Here is a 17,565-nt window from a genome sequence, read left to right as displayed (position 1 = left end):
GCAAAGATCCTCTGGAGTACGCCATCTTTGATTGAAAGCTTTTACTCCCATCCAGACCCAAATTCCCTAGTTGCAACTGCAGTGAACGATAGGGCCAGGCAGAGCAGGTTTAAGACCACTCCTAAGCACAAGGATTCCAAAAGGATGGATTTAATGGTCGGGAAGATTTACACCTCCTCCTTCTCTGCAAATGCAGATTGGGAACCAGCAAGCATTCTTGTATGACTTTTTAAATTGGACAGTTATGTCTTAGTTTGTGGACCAGCTGCCCTGAAACCTCCAGAGAGGAACTTCGGGCATTTATCAATGAAGGCTGCTTAGTGCCCAAGATGTCACTGCAGTCCATGTTGGATATCACAGACACTTTGGCCAGAGTGATGGTTTCTGCAGTGACCGTGAGAAGGGTGTCCTGGCTGCAGAATTCAGGCATTGCTTTCAGTGTGCAGCAGGCCATAGAGGATTTACCCTTTGATGGCTGGGTGTTGGTCTCATCTGTCTTGTCTGAAAACTTGGATTCCTTCAAGAATTCTAGGTCCACCCTATGTTCTTTGGGGTGTATACACTGACTGTACAGAGGCGCCACTTCGTTGGCCAGCAGCAGCAGCAACAATACCATCCATAACGCATCTTTGAGTAGCCTTTTCTTCCCTTGAGACAGTCGGATTACCCCAGACAAGGACATAGATCCTAGAAGAGGAGGCAGTCAGGTCTGGCCCGTCAACCTGGTGGCTGCCCAGGAGCACCAGTTTTGACTCTTTGGTCCAGAGCAGTGGTCCGATCATCACTTCCTTGACCCATCTCTGTTCAGGGACAGGCTCGCTGGCTTTTATGATGCTTGTGGCTTGATTACAGCTGACACCTGGGTCCTAAACACTGTCAGATTGGGCTATGCTACCCAGTTCCTTTCAACTCTTCCCCCCGCAACCTCCCTCCCTGTCCCTCTTCAGGGATCCCCTCACAGGATACTGCTCCTCGAGCAGGTCTACTCATTACTGGCCATCGGAGCAGTGTCCTTTGCCAGGCCCTTACCAACCAGGACTGTTTTTACCTTCAGAACACTGGGATCAGGCTTCAATTCCTGGTACTTCCTGGTTCCCAAACTCAAGGGAAGGATAAGACCTATTTTCCACCTCCGCATCATCAACAAATATGTCATATCCATGATGTTCCATATGGTCACCCTATCAGCTAACCTCTTCACGTTGACTGAATGACTGGTGTGCTGCTCTGGACTTTCAGGATGCTTACTTCTATGCAGCGATTCACCTAAGCCACAGAAGATTTCTCCAGTTCGTTGTGGCAGACTGTCATTTTCAGGAGGCAGACCTTCCCTTCTGTCTGTCTTGTGCCTCCTGGGTTTTTACCAACTGCATGGTCACGGTGACTGCGTACCTCAGGAAGAATGGAATCCGTGCCTTCCCAGATCTGGCTACTCAAGGGCAGGCCCAGGGAAGAAGTCCTTTCTTGTGTATGCATTACACTGTGTTTATTCAACCATCTGGGTCTCATCCTAAATTCCAGAAAGTACCCATTCAGAAAATCGAGCTCATTGGGGCCCTAATAGACTCTACGAGTTGGAGAGCATTTCTGCCAGCCGACCATTTCCAGACATCTTGCTGTCTTTGTCTCGGTCTGCTGTCTTTGTCTCAACCTTCCATGACAGTTTGCATTTGCCTGAAGCTCTTAGGCCACATATCTGCATGTATTCAGGTGGTTCAGTTCACGAGTTTACACTTTTGCCCTCTTCATATGTGGCTCAGGACTGTCCAACTCTTCACCCCCTAGACAAGTTGGTCTGCCTTCCTCCCTTGATCCTGGACTCCTTGCAGTGGTGCCTGGTTCAGGGCAATGTATATCAAGGTGTTCCTTTGCCCAGCCCTTACCAATCAGGACTTGTCACCGATGCCTCCCTGATAGGTTGAGGAGCACATATGGGGTCACTGAAAGTTCAGGGACTTTGGTCAAAGCAGGAAGCTCCACTGTATACCGGTGTCCTGGAGTTTTGAGCCATCTATAATGCCTGTTTCACTTTCATAGACCACATCAAGGGGTTGGTAGTTCACATATTTACCAACAATACCACCATAATCTATTATGTGAACAGGCATGCTCAGGGATCTCTGCCAAGAAGCAATCAGGTTCTGGCAGTTCTTCATTGATGAGAGTATTTTCCACTGAATGCATGCGATGAAGTGAGCTGTAGCTCACGAAAGCTTATGCTCAAATAAATTTGTTAGTCTCTAAGGTGCCACAATACTCCTTTTCTTTTTGCAGATACAGACTAACACGGCTGCTACTCTGAAACCTGTCATTGACTAGAGTATCATTCCGATAGCCATTCACTTGCCAAGATTCAGAATCATCTCGTGGGCCACCTAGCAGGAATTTTTCTCTGATCCACAAATGGTCTCTGAAGCCCTGCATTCTGCAAGTCATCTTTGCAGCATGGGGCATCCCAATGATCAACCTGTTTACTATAAGGGACAACAGGAAATGCCATCTGTTCTGCTCTCAAGAGGACTTCAGTCCCGGCTCCCTGACTGATGCCTTCCACCTCAGCTGGCAGTCAATTTTCCTGTACGCTTTTCCTCTGATCCTGATCATTCCCCATATCACCCTCAAGCTGAAAACTCATCTCGTTGCCCCAGTATGGCTGAAGGAGGGTTGGCTTTCCGACCTTTTTGTGCTCTCAGTTCAACATCCCATATCACTTTCCATCCCAACCAGCTCACGCAGAATCACAGATGTACTTTGCATCTCGCACTCAGCTCCCTGCATCTCACAGCGTGGTTGCTCCATGGTTGAATGATGCAGAGTGATGTTCAGCAGCTGTTTTGATGGGTCCTACTCACTAGCAGAAAACCCTTTACCAGGGTGGCCTATTCAGCAAAGTGGAAGCATTTTTTAGTGTGGTCATTGGCCCACGGAGGTCAACCCACACTAGCTAGTGTCTGAGACATGTTGGAGTATTTGCTGCATCTTCAATCATCGGGCCTTATGCTTAGCTGGTTGAGGGTGCATCTAATGGCAATCTCGTGTGTCGACCCATTCATGGAAGACTGGTGTTTTCCAATGCCATGATGGTGAGATCCTTGAAAGAAACCCTTTGTCTCCAGCCTCCGGTGTGGGAACTTAACACGGTCTTAGTGGCTCACATGGGACCTCCATCCTGCCCTTTTCCTCTGTGTTTTAAAAAAAAAAAAAAAACTGCATTCCTCGTGGTGATAATATCTGCAAGAAGAGTGTGAGAGCTGCAGGCTCTGATGGCAGAGCCTCCTTACACACAATTCTCCAAAGACAAAGTGATGTTGCAGTCCCACCTGAAATGTATGTCTAAAATGGTCTCTCGGTTTCATTTAAACAAGGCACTATATTTATCGGTATATTTTCCTAAGCCTCATTCCTCTCTAGAGGAGAAGTGTCTTTACGTGTTGGACATCAGACGATGTCTGGCCTTTTATCTGGACAGGACTAAGCCTTTTTAGACTTTGCCTTGTCTGTTTGTCTTGTATGCAGAGCGTATGAAGGGACTGGCAGTCTCTTCACAGATGATCTCTAAGTACATCACTTCCTGCATCAAGACTGCATACGAAACAGCTTTGGCTACACCTCCTCTACAGGTTTGAGCTCATTCTACGAGTGCAAGCTACATCAATAGCGTTCTTAAGTGATGTCTCAATTTTGAATATTTGCAGGGCAGCCATGTGGTCATTGATACATATGTTCACAAACCATTATGCAGTTACTGTGGAATGCAAAATTTGTATGCCACAAATGCAAACTTTGGGAAGGCCGTCCTGCAGTCCTTATTTAAATAGACTTTGAGCCCCACCTCCTGTGAGTATTGCTTATGAATCACCTAAGTGGAATACACGGCTGCATCTACGCGAAGAAGAAGAAATGGTTACTTACTGTAATGGGTTCTTCGAGATGTGATGCAGACATATTCCAAGACCTGACCTCTGTCGCTTTTGCATTGGTGTCTAGTCTCTGGTTGTTCGGTGTACTCTTTCTTCTCTTCTTCTGTTGCAACTTCCATTGAACTCCTGTGGAGTTGTAGGGTTCAGTGCTTCTCAGCATTGATCTTTCATATAAGGATGGATTTAGAGAACAATGATATTACCATAGAGATGAGTGTTTACAGTGACTGGTTGGTACTTTCTTAAACACAGGCTTTCAGCATTCAATTTGGGCATGTGGAGCTTTCTCAGGCTTTAGGGTCTCAAGAATTGACCAGCAATGCAATTGCCAAGACTGTGGACACTATAACCTTTGAAATTAGAGTGCAGTAAAGATGACAATAGATTTATAGATATACTTTTATAAGGATTCATGATGGTTGCAACTCTCTGTGCTAATCCACTTGTTCCATGATCTGACTCTTGCTAGAATAGCCAAATGATGTCTCTTGTATGCTTGTCAGTGTCCCTCACGATCAAAGCTGTTTCTCGTGTAAAAATAAAATAAGCAAAGTTTTTATTTTGCCCAGTGCAAAAAAGCATCTATCATCTGCTGTGGAGCCCATGATGTACATATGGTTTTTCCTGACTGTTAACTTCTCTTGGAGAGTATTCAGCTTGTGTTCTAGAGTCTCTCTCTTTCTCCCTTGTCTTTTTTTTTTTCCTGTTTGTCTGGTGGCTGTTACTACCATCCCAATGGTGAGCTCTCCACAATATCTACAGGCTCTACTCTTGTATTTGGTCATTTTGTTAATTGACTGCTCTCTTTACTTAAGGAAAAAAGGGTTCACGGTGTCAGCAAGTGTAGGGTGCAGTTGGTTGGGTTTTATGTGTTTTCCATTAAACTTGATCCAGTAATAGTCATTGATAGTAACTCTTCTTTTACTCAGTGAGATTTGAGCAAGATATATATCATATGTTAAAAACAAAGTTCCCTGAAAAATTGCAGAGTGTTTTCTGACTGGAACCTTCCCTCTAATTCATTCTTCCCAATCCTTTGGTGGGCCATTGATAAAATCAAGAGTATCTGAGGACATGGGAAAGATTTTCAAAAGCATTTAAGGTATTTAGGAACAGAAGTCCTATTGACTTTCAATGTAGCCTGTGCACCTAAATCCCAAAGGCTATATTAGAAAATCCCACCCATGATTCATTGCTGGAAATATCAGAAATGTTCATGTAGTGTTTGTGGTTATAGTGTTTCTAGTTCAATGCAGCGTTATATTCTGAAACTTCAATTATTACTTCTGCAGACATACATAAGGCAAGTTTTAGCTCTAGTGCATTATAGTAATATATTTCTCTTCCTCCCTGAAGTCTCCTGCCCCTTTCTTTCTGCAGAATGACTCCTGCTAAATAAAAGTGTTCAGCAAGACATTACAACTTCTGCTATATACGTAAAAACTGCCACTTCATGTTTCTGCTAAATAAAAGCCATGGGTATGGCATTGACTGTTGCATAGTGCCCAAATGCCCTGTAAATTAGGGGACTGAATGGAAAGCAAATGATCAAGTTAACATAGATAACTCTTCTGCAATTTACTCCTTTGTTTCTCCTGATTTTTTTTTTCCCTCCTTGTGTCATGTCTGACGGTTGTTAGTTTTCATATGTAGGAATAGCGGTTTTCTAAATTTAACTTTCATGTACTTCAAGCTTTGTGGTATTGATTTTTCTCATTTTACCTTCTCTGAATTTCCTGACAGAAGTCCTGGAGGGGATTTGGGAGCTAAAAAGAAGAAAAAGAAACAGAAGAGAAAAAAGGAGAAACCAAACTCTGGTGGCACCAAATCAGATTCTGCATCTGACTCCCAGGAGATTAAAATTCAACAGCCTTCAAAAGTGAGAGCCTTCTTTTATTTTAACTTCTGTGGTTTCCTGTGAAAGTGGGTAGTGCTGCCTTAACACTCATTTGAATCGGGCATGGGTTTGGGTTATTGTCATGATTAAAAACGAAAGGACAAGGAACTATGTGAGAAGGTAAATATGTACAGTAGTTGGCAGCCTTTAAAAAGCTGCCTCTGGCATGCTGGTGATTACCAGGGAGATGTGTCCTGTGGAGGGAGGAGGTGACAGCTTTTTCAGTCGGTTAACATTCAGATTGGTGGTGGCCTTGTAGCAGATAATTTTAATCTGCACTTGTAATGTTTTAGTAGCATATTTTGTGTTTGATAAATTGTCTCTAATTTAGCCCTCATTCTAACTTGTCCGGATTTATACCCAATTTATTGAACAATACGGTGCCATCTGGTAGTGGATTTCAGAGCAGGGAGGCAAGTCTATGCTGACTGCTGCACTTTGAATTGGATCTGTCTTCAGCTGCTGCTGCTGAAAAGGTTGTGGAATCTCCATAGAGATTTTTAAGGTTAGACAAACACCTGTCAGGGATGGTCTAGATAATACTTAGACCTGCCATGAGTGCAGGGGACTGGACTAGATGACCTCTCGAGGTGTCTTCCAGTCTTATGATTCTATGATTTTATTTTTATGGGGAAATACCATACAAAACGTCCGAGGAAACTTCTGTGTCATGGGCATCCACACTTTGATAATGCAAGCCTCAGGTGGGGAAACAAGCAGCCTATTGCCTTGAAATCCACACCTAATTGGCATAAAATGAAGTGAGTTGCACCTGTCCTCTTTAATACTGAGATACAGTCTGGGGAGGCTCCAGATCTGTGCCCGGGACCGTAACTTGGGTAGAAGTGGAGGGCCACCGGTGCTGTAACTGTGGCCCTGTCCTCTGTTCCTCCTCTTCCCCTGGGGCACTGCCCCTGGCCAGGCCGGAGCCAGTGCTGGACAGGTGGTAGGAGCCTTCCAGAGAGCCTGGGCCGCTGTAGGGGGAACCCTGGATCCTCCGCCTGCTCTGTGTCGGGTGCAGGGTACCCAAGAGCAGCTCCCAGCCTGTGTCCCCACCCTCCAGGGCACGCTGCTGCCGGTGGGACCCAGAGGAAGGGTCTCTGGTCTGGCCTTCTGCCCCCTCCCTTCCCAATGCCAGGCTGCCCCTGTTGTGTTCCTCCTGCTCCTGGTAGCAGGTTGCCCCTGCAGCCACCAGGGCTTTGAGCCCAAGGCAGCAATCATGTGTGGCACTGCTCTTCCTATTGCCTCTGGCCCAAGGCTTGCAGTTTGGGGGGGCAATGCCCTCCTGCCCTCCCCAAACTGCGACCATGCCGCTGCCATGCCACGCCTGCCCGAGGCTACTATGCCGAAGTTAAAAAGTGGGCAGGCATGGCCCTCCCATTTTTAAAAAGTGCCCAGTTCTGGCACTCCTAGGCCCCCAGGATATGGGGCATCAAATGTTCTTTGTGCCCAGGGCCCCAATACAACTTAATCCGCCTCTGATGTGATGATCAATTTTCACCTAAAAGGCTTCTGCTTTAAATCAGAATGTCCCATCACACAATGGAATATGTATCCTCCAGATGCTCTGTGTTAAATATGATATTGGCTGTGAGACACATTTGGGCTATGGACCATGCTTTGACCACCTTATTCTAAGTAAACAGGGAAAAACATGACACTTAAAAATATGTGGCTTCAATCAAGAATTTCTAAGTTGCATCACTTGGAACCTTACCCTGAGGAGTGAGCTTCATAGCACAATCATGTGAAAGTTCACAGACCATTGATTGTGCCCGAATAGGGAAGTTGTCTCATCTGATTAATGCAAAGAAACTCATCCTCTTGCCATTTGTCCCCCTGTAAGATTTGTCAAGTGTAATAGTGTAATCTGTTTGTTTCAGGGGAGAAATTGTGTTCTGTTTTGCTGGCATGCTGATACATTATGTATTGTCCACTCTCTAGGGCAGTGGTTCTCAAACTCTGGGTTAGGACCCCAAAGTGGGTCCCCACCTCATTTTAATGGGGTTGCCAGAGCTGACTTAGACTTTCTGGGGCCCAGAGCTGAAGCCCGGGTCTGAGCTGAAGCCCAAGCCCCATTGTCCAGGCCAAAGCACACTGACTGGGGCTGAAGCCCTTGGGCTCAGGCTTCAGTTCCCCCTTCTGAGGTCATGTAGTAATTTTTATTGTTATAAGGGGGTCATGGTGCAATGAAGTTTGAGAACCCCTGACCTAGGGCTTTTTCAGTGTCACCTCCAGTGCTATGTGTGTGCTGCTTTTGTGTTGGGTCACATTTTTAAATGTGTAGCAAGAACATACAGTATGACCAAGAGTGATCACTTTTTAGACTTCTCATGCTCTTTAATTTTGCTTTTCTTTGAAGAATGTGGGCTATTTGGCATGGATCTGCAATAAAATAGACAGTAAACAGATTTGAAGTTAGTTGCTTATAGTAAGGTCAGCTAAAGGATGTTAGAATTTTACTACCTTTCTGAAGTAAAGATGCAGTTCCTTTTTATTATGTTTTGAACTGTGTATTTTAAAATACATAAAATTTTAAATCCCTTTTTGATGAATTACAATAATACTTTGTTAATCCAAATTAATGTATAGACTTTTTTCCCTCAAGAAAGAGAATCTCTAGCCAATCATTAATACTCCTATTTTGGTAAGTCTGGCCAGCAGTTAATTTTTCAGCTACTCCAAGCAGGGTTTAATGGTTGTGTTAGTATGAAAATGCTTTATTTTTTCTCGTTCAGTTGACTCTTCCAGGAGCATCTTTCTTTAAAACTATTTTAAATACATTTCAGTGCATACAAAATATTTTTTAAATGTCAACTAAGTAAAAATTGCTCTCTACCTCAAATGGGGAAACGGATACCAGAGAAGTAACTGAAAGATTTAACACTTTTTATAATAAAATGATATTGTGGGGAGTAGTAATCTGATTCAAAACCAGGGATTATGAGCTGTCATTGACACTATAACCCATGGATCAGAATTCGTTTGTTAAACTATAAAATAAAGATTCTGTAAATTCACTAATCTTGGCAGCCTCACTTTTAGGATGTCAGGAAGTAGTTGGCCTTTGACCTCATGTTACATAGATTCTCATTCCACTTTCTAGGGAGACTAACTTTAATCAGAATAGCCAGATGCTAGGTTTCCATCAAATCTGCAGCACCATGTTTCACAAATTGGTTTATATCAGTAGCAAGCACAGTTAAGCCCTGTGTATGATGGCCAGGGAAAGTGGATAATTGCCTTTCTGCCAAGAATTATGTTTGCTCACTGTTCACCAGAGAGTTGGATGGTTCATGCAAAGTGCTGATGAATACCCTCAACTTCCCTTGAAGTTCATGGGGTTTGGGGGTGCTCAGCATTTGCAGTTTTGTATCCACACTTTTTCTGGCAAATGTAGACAGGGTCACATTATACTGCAGGTGTGATCTGCACACCTCTGTCATATGTTGTTTACTTATGCTCACTGAAACACCTGACGATATGATGGTCACCACAGGCACAAAGCCTCGCTAATTCCACTATGTTTGTAGCCATTTTTATTGTAGCTAACTTGTGAGATTTGATTTTTATTTAAATATATATGCTAATAAAAAGCCCCTCTCCAAACCTCTAGTGATTAAAATAAGAGGCCTTAATTTCAGATTCAACATACAGGTACCCAGTTCATGTGCCTTTGCATTCACCAGCTCTGTTCCTGTCCACACAAGTACTAAGTAAATGGAGCTTTTCTAGCTAGATTTCTGAGCTGTTTTGGACTGTCAAGCTGGTCAAGTGCTGAGCAATATTAATTTTCTTTACTAGTCATGGAAAATGTGTGTTTCTCCTTACTTGTGATTCTTGAGTTTTATAAATTATACTGTGACCTTTGGCATTTGTTTCACTCTTAAGTGAAGGGAGTTTGCAGGTATTTTAGCTGAGATGGGTATTGTGTGTCTTTCCTCGAAGGTAAACATACAGGATCATCTGAGAGTACTGTTGGGTGTAGGTGAGGTTGGGGGCTGAAGGTGGATGATGAGGTGGGACAGCGATGTAAGCAGCTTCAGCAGTCAGGAGACCACAGGAATACAAGACTTCTGAGTCTCCTATGACTTTTTCCTCTTTTGACTGACACATTTGACCTTTTGAACATTTTGATGCAGGTGGGTTCCCAGCAGTAATGATTGGCAGTTGTAACATGTTTGAGGCTGGCAACATTTAGGTGCCCAACTCACATTGGTTTTCTATTGAATGTGGGTGCCTAACTCCCATAGGTGCATTTGAAATTTTCTGCCTGAAAATAAATGTGAATAAGCTTTGAATATCAGTACATTCAGGTTCTTGAATTCAGTACATTCTTTATGTAGGGAATAATGCATAGCAAGGCATGTGATCATAATATAACTACTCATCTCAGGCATGTAATGAAGCTGAAGGCCATTTCTAGGATCTGAGAAGTACCATTATCTTAGAACTGTCATGGTTTTTACACTTACAGGAACGTACTGTTGTCATTTTTAACTTGAAAAAACGTTTAGGTTAAGTAATTGTGTCAGATGGTTGGTGTCCCATAATCACAGGGGGATAAACTGCAGTTACTCAGATTTCTCCTTCCATTCTCCCTGTTTTATAAATGCATTAATAAATATTCCAGTGAACTTTTAAAGGACCAGTGATACAGATGGCTTCAATTTTAATATGCTACTTAAAAATTGCAGATTAACATGCAGATTGTCCTGTTGAACTGTGCAAGGGCTGCAACATAGTCTACATTTAAAAATTAGACTTCAGGGTGAAACTAGTAAAACCAAAATAACTCCTCTCCTCCCCGCCCCCATTGTATTAGTTTTTTGTGACCTAAAGTGTACATATAGCACTTCCCTGTTGACTCTCTCACTGTGCCTGCCTTCGCTGTTCTCATGAGCAAATACGGTGTTGACATTTACAGGAATCCTATTCTGTTAGGCATTTGTATTTGTGAATACGTGAATACAAAGACAGCTACAGCCAAGGGAGACTTGAAGACAGACTGAGATTATTGAGCTACCAGCATGGACCATGGCTTTTAAGAGCAAATAATATAATTTATGTGGGGCTAACAGCAATTCTGAATAGGTCTAATCAGTACAATCTAGATTATGTATGACAGAAGCAAAGACATTGCTGCCAGTTTTCCCCAAAATCGGAAAACTCTTTCCTGTCCTGTAGATAATGAGAATTAAGTTTCCGAGTTCTGAACTGATCTTGCATAACTACTTAGGTGAAACTCCGACTGGTTTTAGTTGGGGATTTGCCTAAGTAAAATATGTGGTGGATCTGGCAATATTTTATTTCACTGGGACTTTGGGACTCTTGGGGTATGTCTGCATTGCAAAAAAACCAGAAAACCTGCAGCACCAAGTCTCAGACCCAGGCATAATTTTTGCAGCTCTTTTCTACACCCTTTCCAACTTTTCAACCTCCTTTTTAAAATATGGACACCAGAACTATATGCAGTTTTGTATTATCAGTCTCACCAGTGCTGTAAACAGAGGTAATAACCTCCCTATCCCTTCTTACTAGTTCCCTGTTTATAGACCCAAGGATTACATTAGCCCTTTTTGTACAGCATCACACTGGGAGCTCATGTTAAGTTGCATGTCCAACTTGACCTCTAAATCCTTTTCAGAGTCACAATTTTCTGTGATACAGTTCCCCCTTCCCCATTCTGTAGGCCTGCATTTCTTGTTCCTAGATGTATAACTTTGCATCTGCCTATATTCAAAGGGCTTGGCTACACTTGCAAGTTAGAGCACATGAAAGCAGCCCCGGGTGCCCTAACTCCCAATGTGTCCACAATTGCAAGGCGCATAGAGTGCCTGGACTCTGCAGCTGGAGCGCTCCTGGCAATTCATCTCCACAACCAGCATAAAGCTTGCTGCGCCCTGGCTGAAACGCCCGGACATCAGTGTGAATGAGGTGTTGCATTACTACGCTGTGATTGGCCTCCAGAAATGTCCCATAATCCCCTGAAGTCAAGTGGCCACTCTTCTCATTGTTTTGAGGGGTGGGGGGGGTCCTGCTGCTGTCTTAACTTACAAGACAGCATGCTGACATGCTCTCAGCCCCCCCAAACCCTCTCTCTCTCCCCCCACGTACACACAACACGCTCCCTGTCATACTCCCACTTCCCTTTGAAAAGCACTTTGCAGCCACTTGCACACTGGGATAGCTACTACAATGCACTGCTCTTTGTGGAGTTGCAACCATAGAACTCCCTGAAAATAATTACTATTAATATTAAAAATGTGTTTTGTCCAGTTTACAGAGCAAACTGGAGCACTTGGTATGACTGCCCTATCCTCATCATTATTTACCACTCCACCAATCTATGCATCGTCCACAAGTATTAATCAGCAGTGATTTTTATTTTTACTTCCGGATCATTGATGAAAATTGTTGAATAGGAAAGTATAAAACCCCTATAATTGGATAATTAAGCAATAACATGCCTGTGGGGTGAGTTTCTTCCTAACCCCAGGCAGCTAATGATTAGGTTATATCTTGAAGTTTGAGTCAGTCTTTGTTTGTAAATATTTTTGAATGCTCTGGTCTCTCATTTGTAATATGAATTAATTCTGTAAACAACTATGTGACGTGAAAAATATTTTGTTTAATATCCTATTGGTGCAAATACATACAGGAAAGGGCATGTGTGCATGAAACTCAGTTTTCAAACTCTCTGCATTGACAGAATATTGTCAGTTCCATCAGGGAACTTTTGTACAGCAGAGACTTTTACTTCCCAGCAGTTGCTGTCTAGGCATATATGTAGCAATCCTTACACAGGTCTCCTTGCTTTCTGAAATCTCATCTGTGCATTTTGCCTCTCTAACCTACAAACGGTGTGTCTATCCTTGTACTCTGTGTCTGTTGCAGGCTACAATGTGAAATTAACTTTGTAGTCTCTTATTATTCAGTCTGCAGTATGTGCGAACACAAAGAAACAAAGCAGCAGGAGGAAATGTCATAGAACACAGACAAGGAGCATAGCAAAAGACCGTCTTTTTCCCCCTCCCACACAATAGACAAATGGAGAGCCACAAAGAACTAATACATGTGTGAGCAAAGGCAAAAAAACAAAAAATATCTGTTTTGAAGTGTAAACGTAAAGTCTAATGTATATATTCTGTACTGGTAATTCCACTCCAGGGTCTACATCTTTGTTCTGTCTTCACTTGCCAAGCAAAATTGGACATAGTCTCTTTGCTGTAAGTAAGCCCTGTCCATATTCTAGTCCAGGATGGTCTTTGTCCACAATCTGTTTGTCTTAAAGTATTATCAATGTTTGTTCTAATCACAGACATTTCCACGGCTGTTTTCTGTGTTTTAAAATGTCAGACTTGAGGATAATGGCATTTGAACAACTATCTAGGTAGTAAGTAGTAGTTAGAGGCCTTTTCTAAACGATGGAACGCCTTAAATTGAAAAGTCAGGTAATTGAATTTATGGTTACAGCTGCCTTGTGGTAGCCCTCTTCCAATTTTGGCCCATTTATTCCATCAATGACAGGTGGCTACTTGGATTTTGGATAACGCATAAACTTCCCCTTGGTAACAGTCTCTCCAAAAAAAGCCATTACGGATCAAAAGGAAGTGTGATATCAATATTCTTTAAAATGTCTCTGGTTCGCTATTCTTTCCAACTAGTCCCTCATCTGGTCAGCATATCTGCACATGTAACAGAATGGACTTCCTCCACAACTCCTCCTGTAACATAAGAGAGGACTCTAGGCACTGACAAAGCTTCACTTTATGCAGAAAAGGGCACCTGCTCCCTCTGTTTTTTCCACCAAATGCATCCGATGAAGTGAGCTGTAGCTCACGAAAGCTTATGCTCTAATAAATTTGTTAGTCTCTAAGGTGCCACCGGTACTCCTTTTCTTTTTGCTCCCTCTGTACATCAGATAAATTTCCTTTGGATCACATAAAATTGTACATTTTGTTTTATTCTTTCAGTCTTTGTGCCGTTCCTCCAGAGGGTTTAGCCAGTCCCTCTTAACTGCAGGAACTCACTCTAAATTGAGAAAGCAAATATTGCTTTCCAGCTTATGTGTGTTTCTTCAGAAAATTTTCCTCCTCTTTTTGGAGAAAATAAAAAGGAACTGAAAACAAATTTCATAACACATACCTATCTCTGAATTAGTTGCAAGGAATGAAGAACCTTCTCCCTCAGGAGAAGGACCATCATCCATAGACTAGTCATGGTTAATGTCAGAATGATATATACCTTTTCCCCTTCTCTTCTATATTATGTGGACAGATGCCTTATTTATAATGGTCATTTGTTATTGGCATAGAAATAGAAAAATATTTTGATCCCCTATTCACAGGCTGGCTAGCCTGTCAAGAGGAGTTGGGCTCAGCCTTGCCTGTGACTTTAGCAGTTAACCCCCAGCTGATCCTGATCTGGTGGCTCAATTACAATTAGAGATCTAAGCTGTGAAAGGCTCAGAGAGAACTACACAGAGAGGGATGAGAACTCGGTGAAAGAAGAAATCCAGGAGAGAGGAGCCTGGGGAACCCTCTCTTTCTGGAAAGGGCCTAATGAAGGCAGGCTGGAGAAAACCATGAGGAGCAGGTTAGATTCCTGTGAGAGGCCCTGAGATAGAGCTTGTAAGAAGCAGGGAAGACCCTGTAAGAAGCTGCTAGAGTAGGAAAGGAAGCAGAGGGGAAGGGCTAGGAAGAAGGGCTTCCAGGGGAAGAGACCCGGGAGGCAGTGCTCAGCCAAAAGAGCAAAGAAAGAAATCTGCAGTCCCCAGGAGTACAGGTGAAGAACAGGGAACTTCAGTGTAGCCTGAGAGGAGCAGGAGGATCTTTTGCTTGGATAATGGTATAGATTCTGTAGTTGGACTTTATTACCCCATAATGGGACAGAACTGAACTTAAGAGATCAACTGGCCAAAGAGCTAGGCCATCACAAGGCTAAAGAAGCGGTCAAGAGGAGGCTGCCCCTGCACATAGTAGCAGTTTCTGATACCAAAGGGGTGCTACAGTAGTGAGAGAAACTGCTTACACTGCTAAAATTAAAAATATCCAAAATACTAATATTGACACATCAGAATTAATATTTGATTAGTCCGTGTACTGGTAAGCGTTAAAAATCTCTCTACTTCCTTAGAAACCTTCATACTAGACCAGTAGGAACTATATAATTTGATTTTTTAGTTGAGAACACTGACCCGTGTCACTATGATTTGGATCTAGAAATAGGCTGTTTTTTTTTTTCTTGCTGTAACAGTGTTGACATAACTGGGTGAACCAAAGCCCATAAGTAAATAAATGTTAATGTACTGACCTCTCAGGCCAAAGAACTGTTTTATTAATATGTTCATAGTATTATTTTGATAGGGAAATCTTGCAATACTTTAGTTAACTAGAGAAACTGCATAATGTATAGAGAATAAAAATATATATTAAATGATAAGACATGCAGGCTTCTTTGAAGTTGAAAGTTCTTAAACTACATGCAGTAGATCTGCCTTTGAGATGGATGGTACTGAAGCCTGCTGCTTGTCCATATTAATTATAGTTTGTGGTGTTTTCTCTAGATGAGTCCTAGAAAGGAAGTGAAATAATCAAAGGATGACAAATTAATATGGAACTGAGAAGCAGGGAGCTTGTGTATTCAACAGTTGGGATAGAACACTTTTTAAATAATATATGTAATATAATGTAGTCTAAAGAATGTATCTGTTGCCTTGGAGAAAACCTGGGGTGAAATCCTGGCCTCCTGAAGTTGATGGCAAAACTCCCAAATCTATTCCAGGATGGGACTTTTCTTAAGAAACAAAAATAGAAATATCCCTTCAGATTTATAACTCACTATACCTATCACTGGTTTGCAGTCTGTATGCACGACACAGGCAAAATTCTTATTGAAGCTGTGGGTGCTCAGCTTTATCTCTGAAATGAGGATTTAGATGCCTAGGTTCAGCCACCAAAGTTGAGAAAGTTTAGCCCTAACTTTTAGGTTGTCTGGGTGGGGAGATGGTTCTGTAAAAGTCTCTTTCCTCTTTAAGTAGAATTTTAGCTTATTTTATCTTTACTCTTAGATGCTCTCTTCATTTTGAAACTTTGCTAACATCTGCAAAACAACGTTAGCTGTAGCACTTGACAGAATGGACTTATAACATGCATTTTCTGTACACTGAAAAGTAAAGCAAGAATTAATAAAAAGAACATCTGATAGAACTTCAGTAAACATTGCAATATGTAGCAATATAGCATAACAAATATGGAATAACGCTGACTTTTCAAAGTGATGTTTTATAGTATGTATTTTATACGTTTATATCTATATATATGTATCTATCTATCTATATATATATTATATACTTTAAATACCCTTATGTGCATTACTAATAACACCTTAGATTGTTAAACCTAAAGGAATTTTAAAATTCATCTTTGCTTTTAGCGGTTTACTCTGTTTTACCATTTCAGCTTTGTTCGGATGGAGCAGTGGGGAAAAAAGAATGGTTAGCTTCACGCTGTGGTCCTCCTACAGTAGCGTAATGATGCAGTATTTGTGTTACAAACACTGCAAGTTCATTATTAAATGTAAACAAACTATTTTGAAGAAGTTTTAAAAATAATTAAACTACTTTTAAAACAAAAGAAGTTTATAAAACTGTTTTTCCCCCAACAAAACCTACATGTTGGGCCTGAACTCCCTGGCAGTGCCTCGCTTAAGGTGGGAGCAAATATACAAAATACTATCAAAATATCGTTGAAGCAAGTGACGTGAATGTGGTGTATGCACTACTTTTTCAGTGTGCATGTAGTAAACGAGCCTCTCTTCCCCTGTTGTCTCTCTGTACAGAATCCAGCCATTCCAATGCAGAAGTTGCAAGACATTCAGAGAGCTATGGAGCTGCTCTCTGCATGCCAGGGACCAGCAAAGAACATTGATGAAGCGACCAAACGTAAATACCAGTTTTGGGATACGCAACCTGTACCCAAACTTAGTAAGTTTAACTGGGCCTATGTACAAAATTGACCTTAACAGTAGCTAAAAGGAGCATGTTGACATTTTACTGAGTGTTCTGTAACACAGATATAAAGTTGGACTGCTTGGATATATTCTTTATCAAAATGTGTTAGGATTCAGTAGTCACTTCTGTTCTTTGCAGCCATCTGAAATTACTGATAAACAACTGAGGTGGGTGGTTTGGAGGAAAAAAAAGTTATGTCATGAAATGAAATATCAGAATGAGTTTCATATATGAAAACAGGAAATATGCTATTACAATGATCCCACTTGGGCTAACTGGGGTTTAAACATGAGAACTACAGGGAAGAAAGGTCTCTACCACTTCAGTGGAAGGAATAACTTTATTAGTTGGTAGCAGTAGTAGACTTTTAAACTGTTATGAGCCAGGTGTCCGAGAGGAACAAAGACCCACACTATGCTGGTGTGAGATGGACTGTTTTTGCATAAATTGATGCTAATTACACCTCTCTCCCAGGCATAACTATTTTTGTTCCTATTTGTTCACCTGCTTCCTCCACTGCATACAATTCATGCGTTCCTCCACTGCATACAATTCTTATCTGTAGTCCATCCTATGTATGACAGTGTTTCCCTTCCTCATGCTTTTGGAGGCAGTTTGATTGAAGACTTCTTTAAACTGATCCAGGGTCTGTCTTCTGCACAGGTGTTGCCTATCTCCAACACTCACTCATTGCTGCCATGGGTGAGTGCAGTTGCTGACTCCTCCACCCTTGG

General features: G+C 42.0%; 1 protein-coding gene across 4 annotated transcripts in view; it reads left to right on the top strand.

Moving 5' to 3' along the window:
- Positions 1 to 17,565, top strand: part of NMT2 (N-myristoyltransferase 2) — a 58,817-nt gene that overhangs the window by 10,295 nt on the left and 30,957 nt on the right. For 3 of the 4 annotated variants that reach the window (XM_038389786.2, XM_043509382.1, XM_038389788.2), the window contains exons 2-3: positions 5,664 to 5,799; positions 16,660 to 16,804. In XM_038389786.2, the coding sequence (XP_038245714.1) occupies positions 5,664 to 5,799; positions 16,660 to 16,804 (281 nt within the window). The remainder of the gene's footprint in view (positions 1 to 5,663; positions 5,800 to 16,659; positions 16,805 to 17,565) is intronic. The other variant, XM_043509381.1, reaches the window with a different exon arrangement.

This window comes from Dermochelys coriacea, chromosome 2 (assembly GCF_009764565.3).
Source record: "Dermochelys coriacea isolate rDerCor1 chromosome 2, rDerCor1.pri.v4, whole genome shotgun sequence".
NCBI classification, from domain to species: Eukaryota; Metazoa; Chordata; order Testudines; family Dermochelyidae; genus Dermochelys; species Dermochelys coriacea.
The sequence above is the reverse complement of the archived record's forward strand: the minus strand, read 5'-3'. Positions and strand labels throughout refer to the sequence as shown.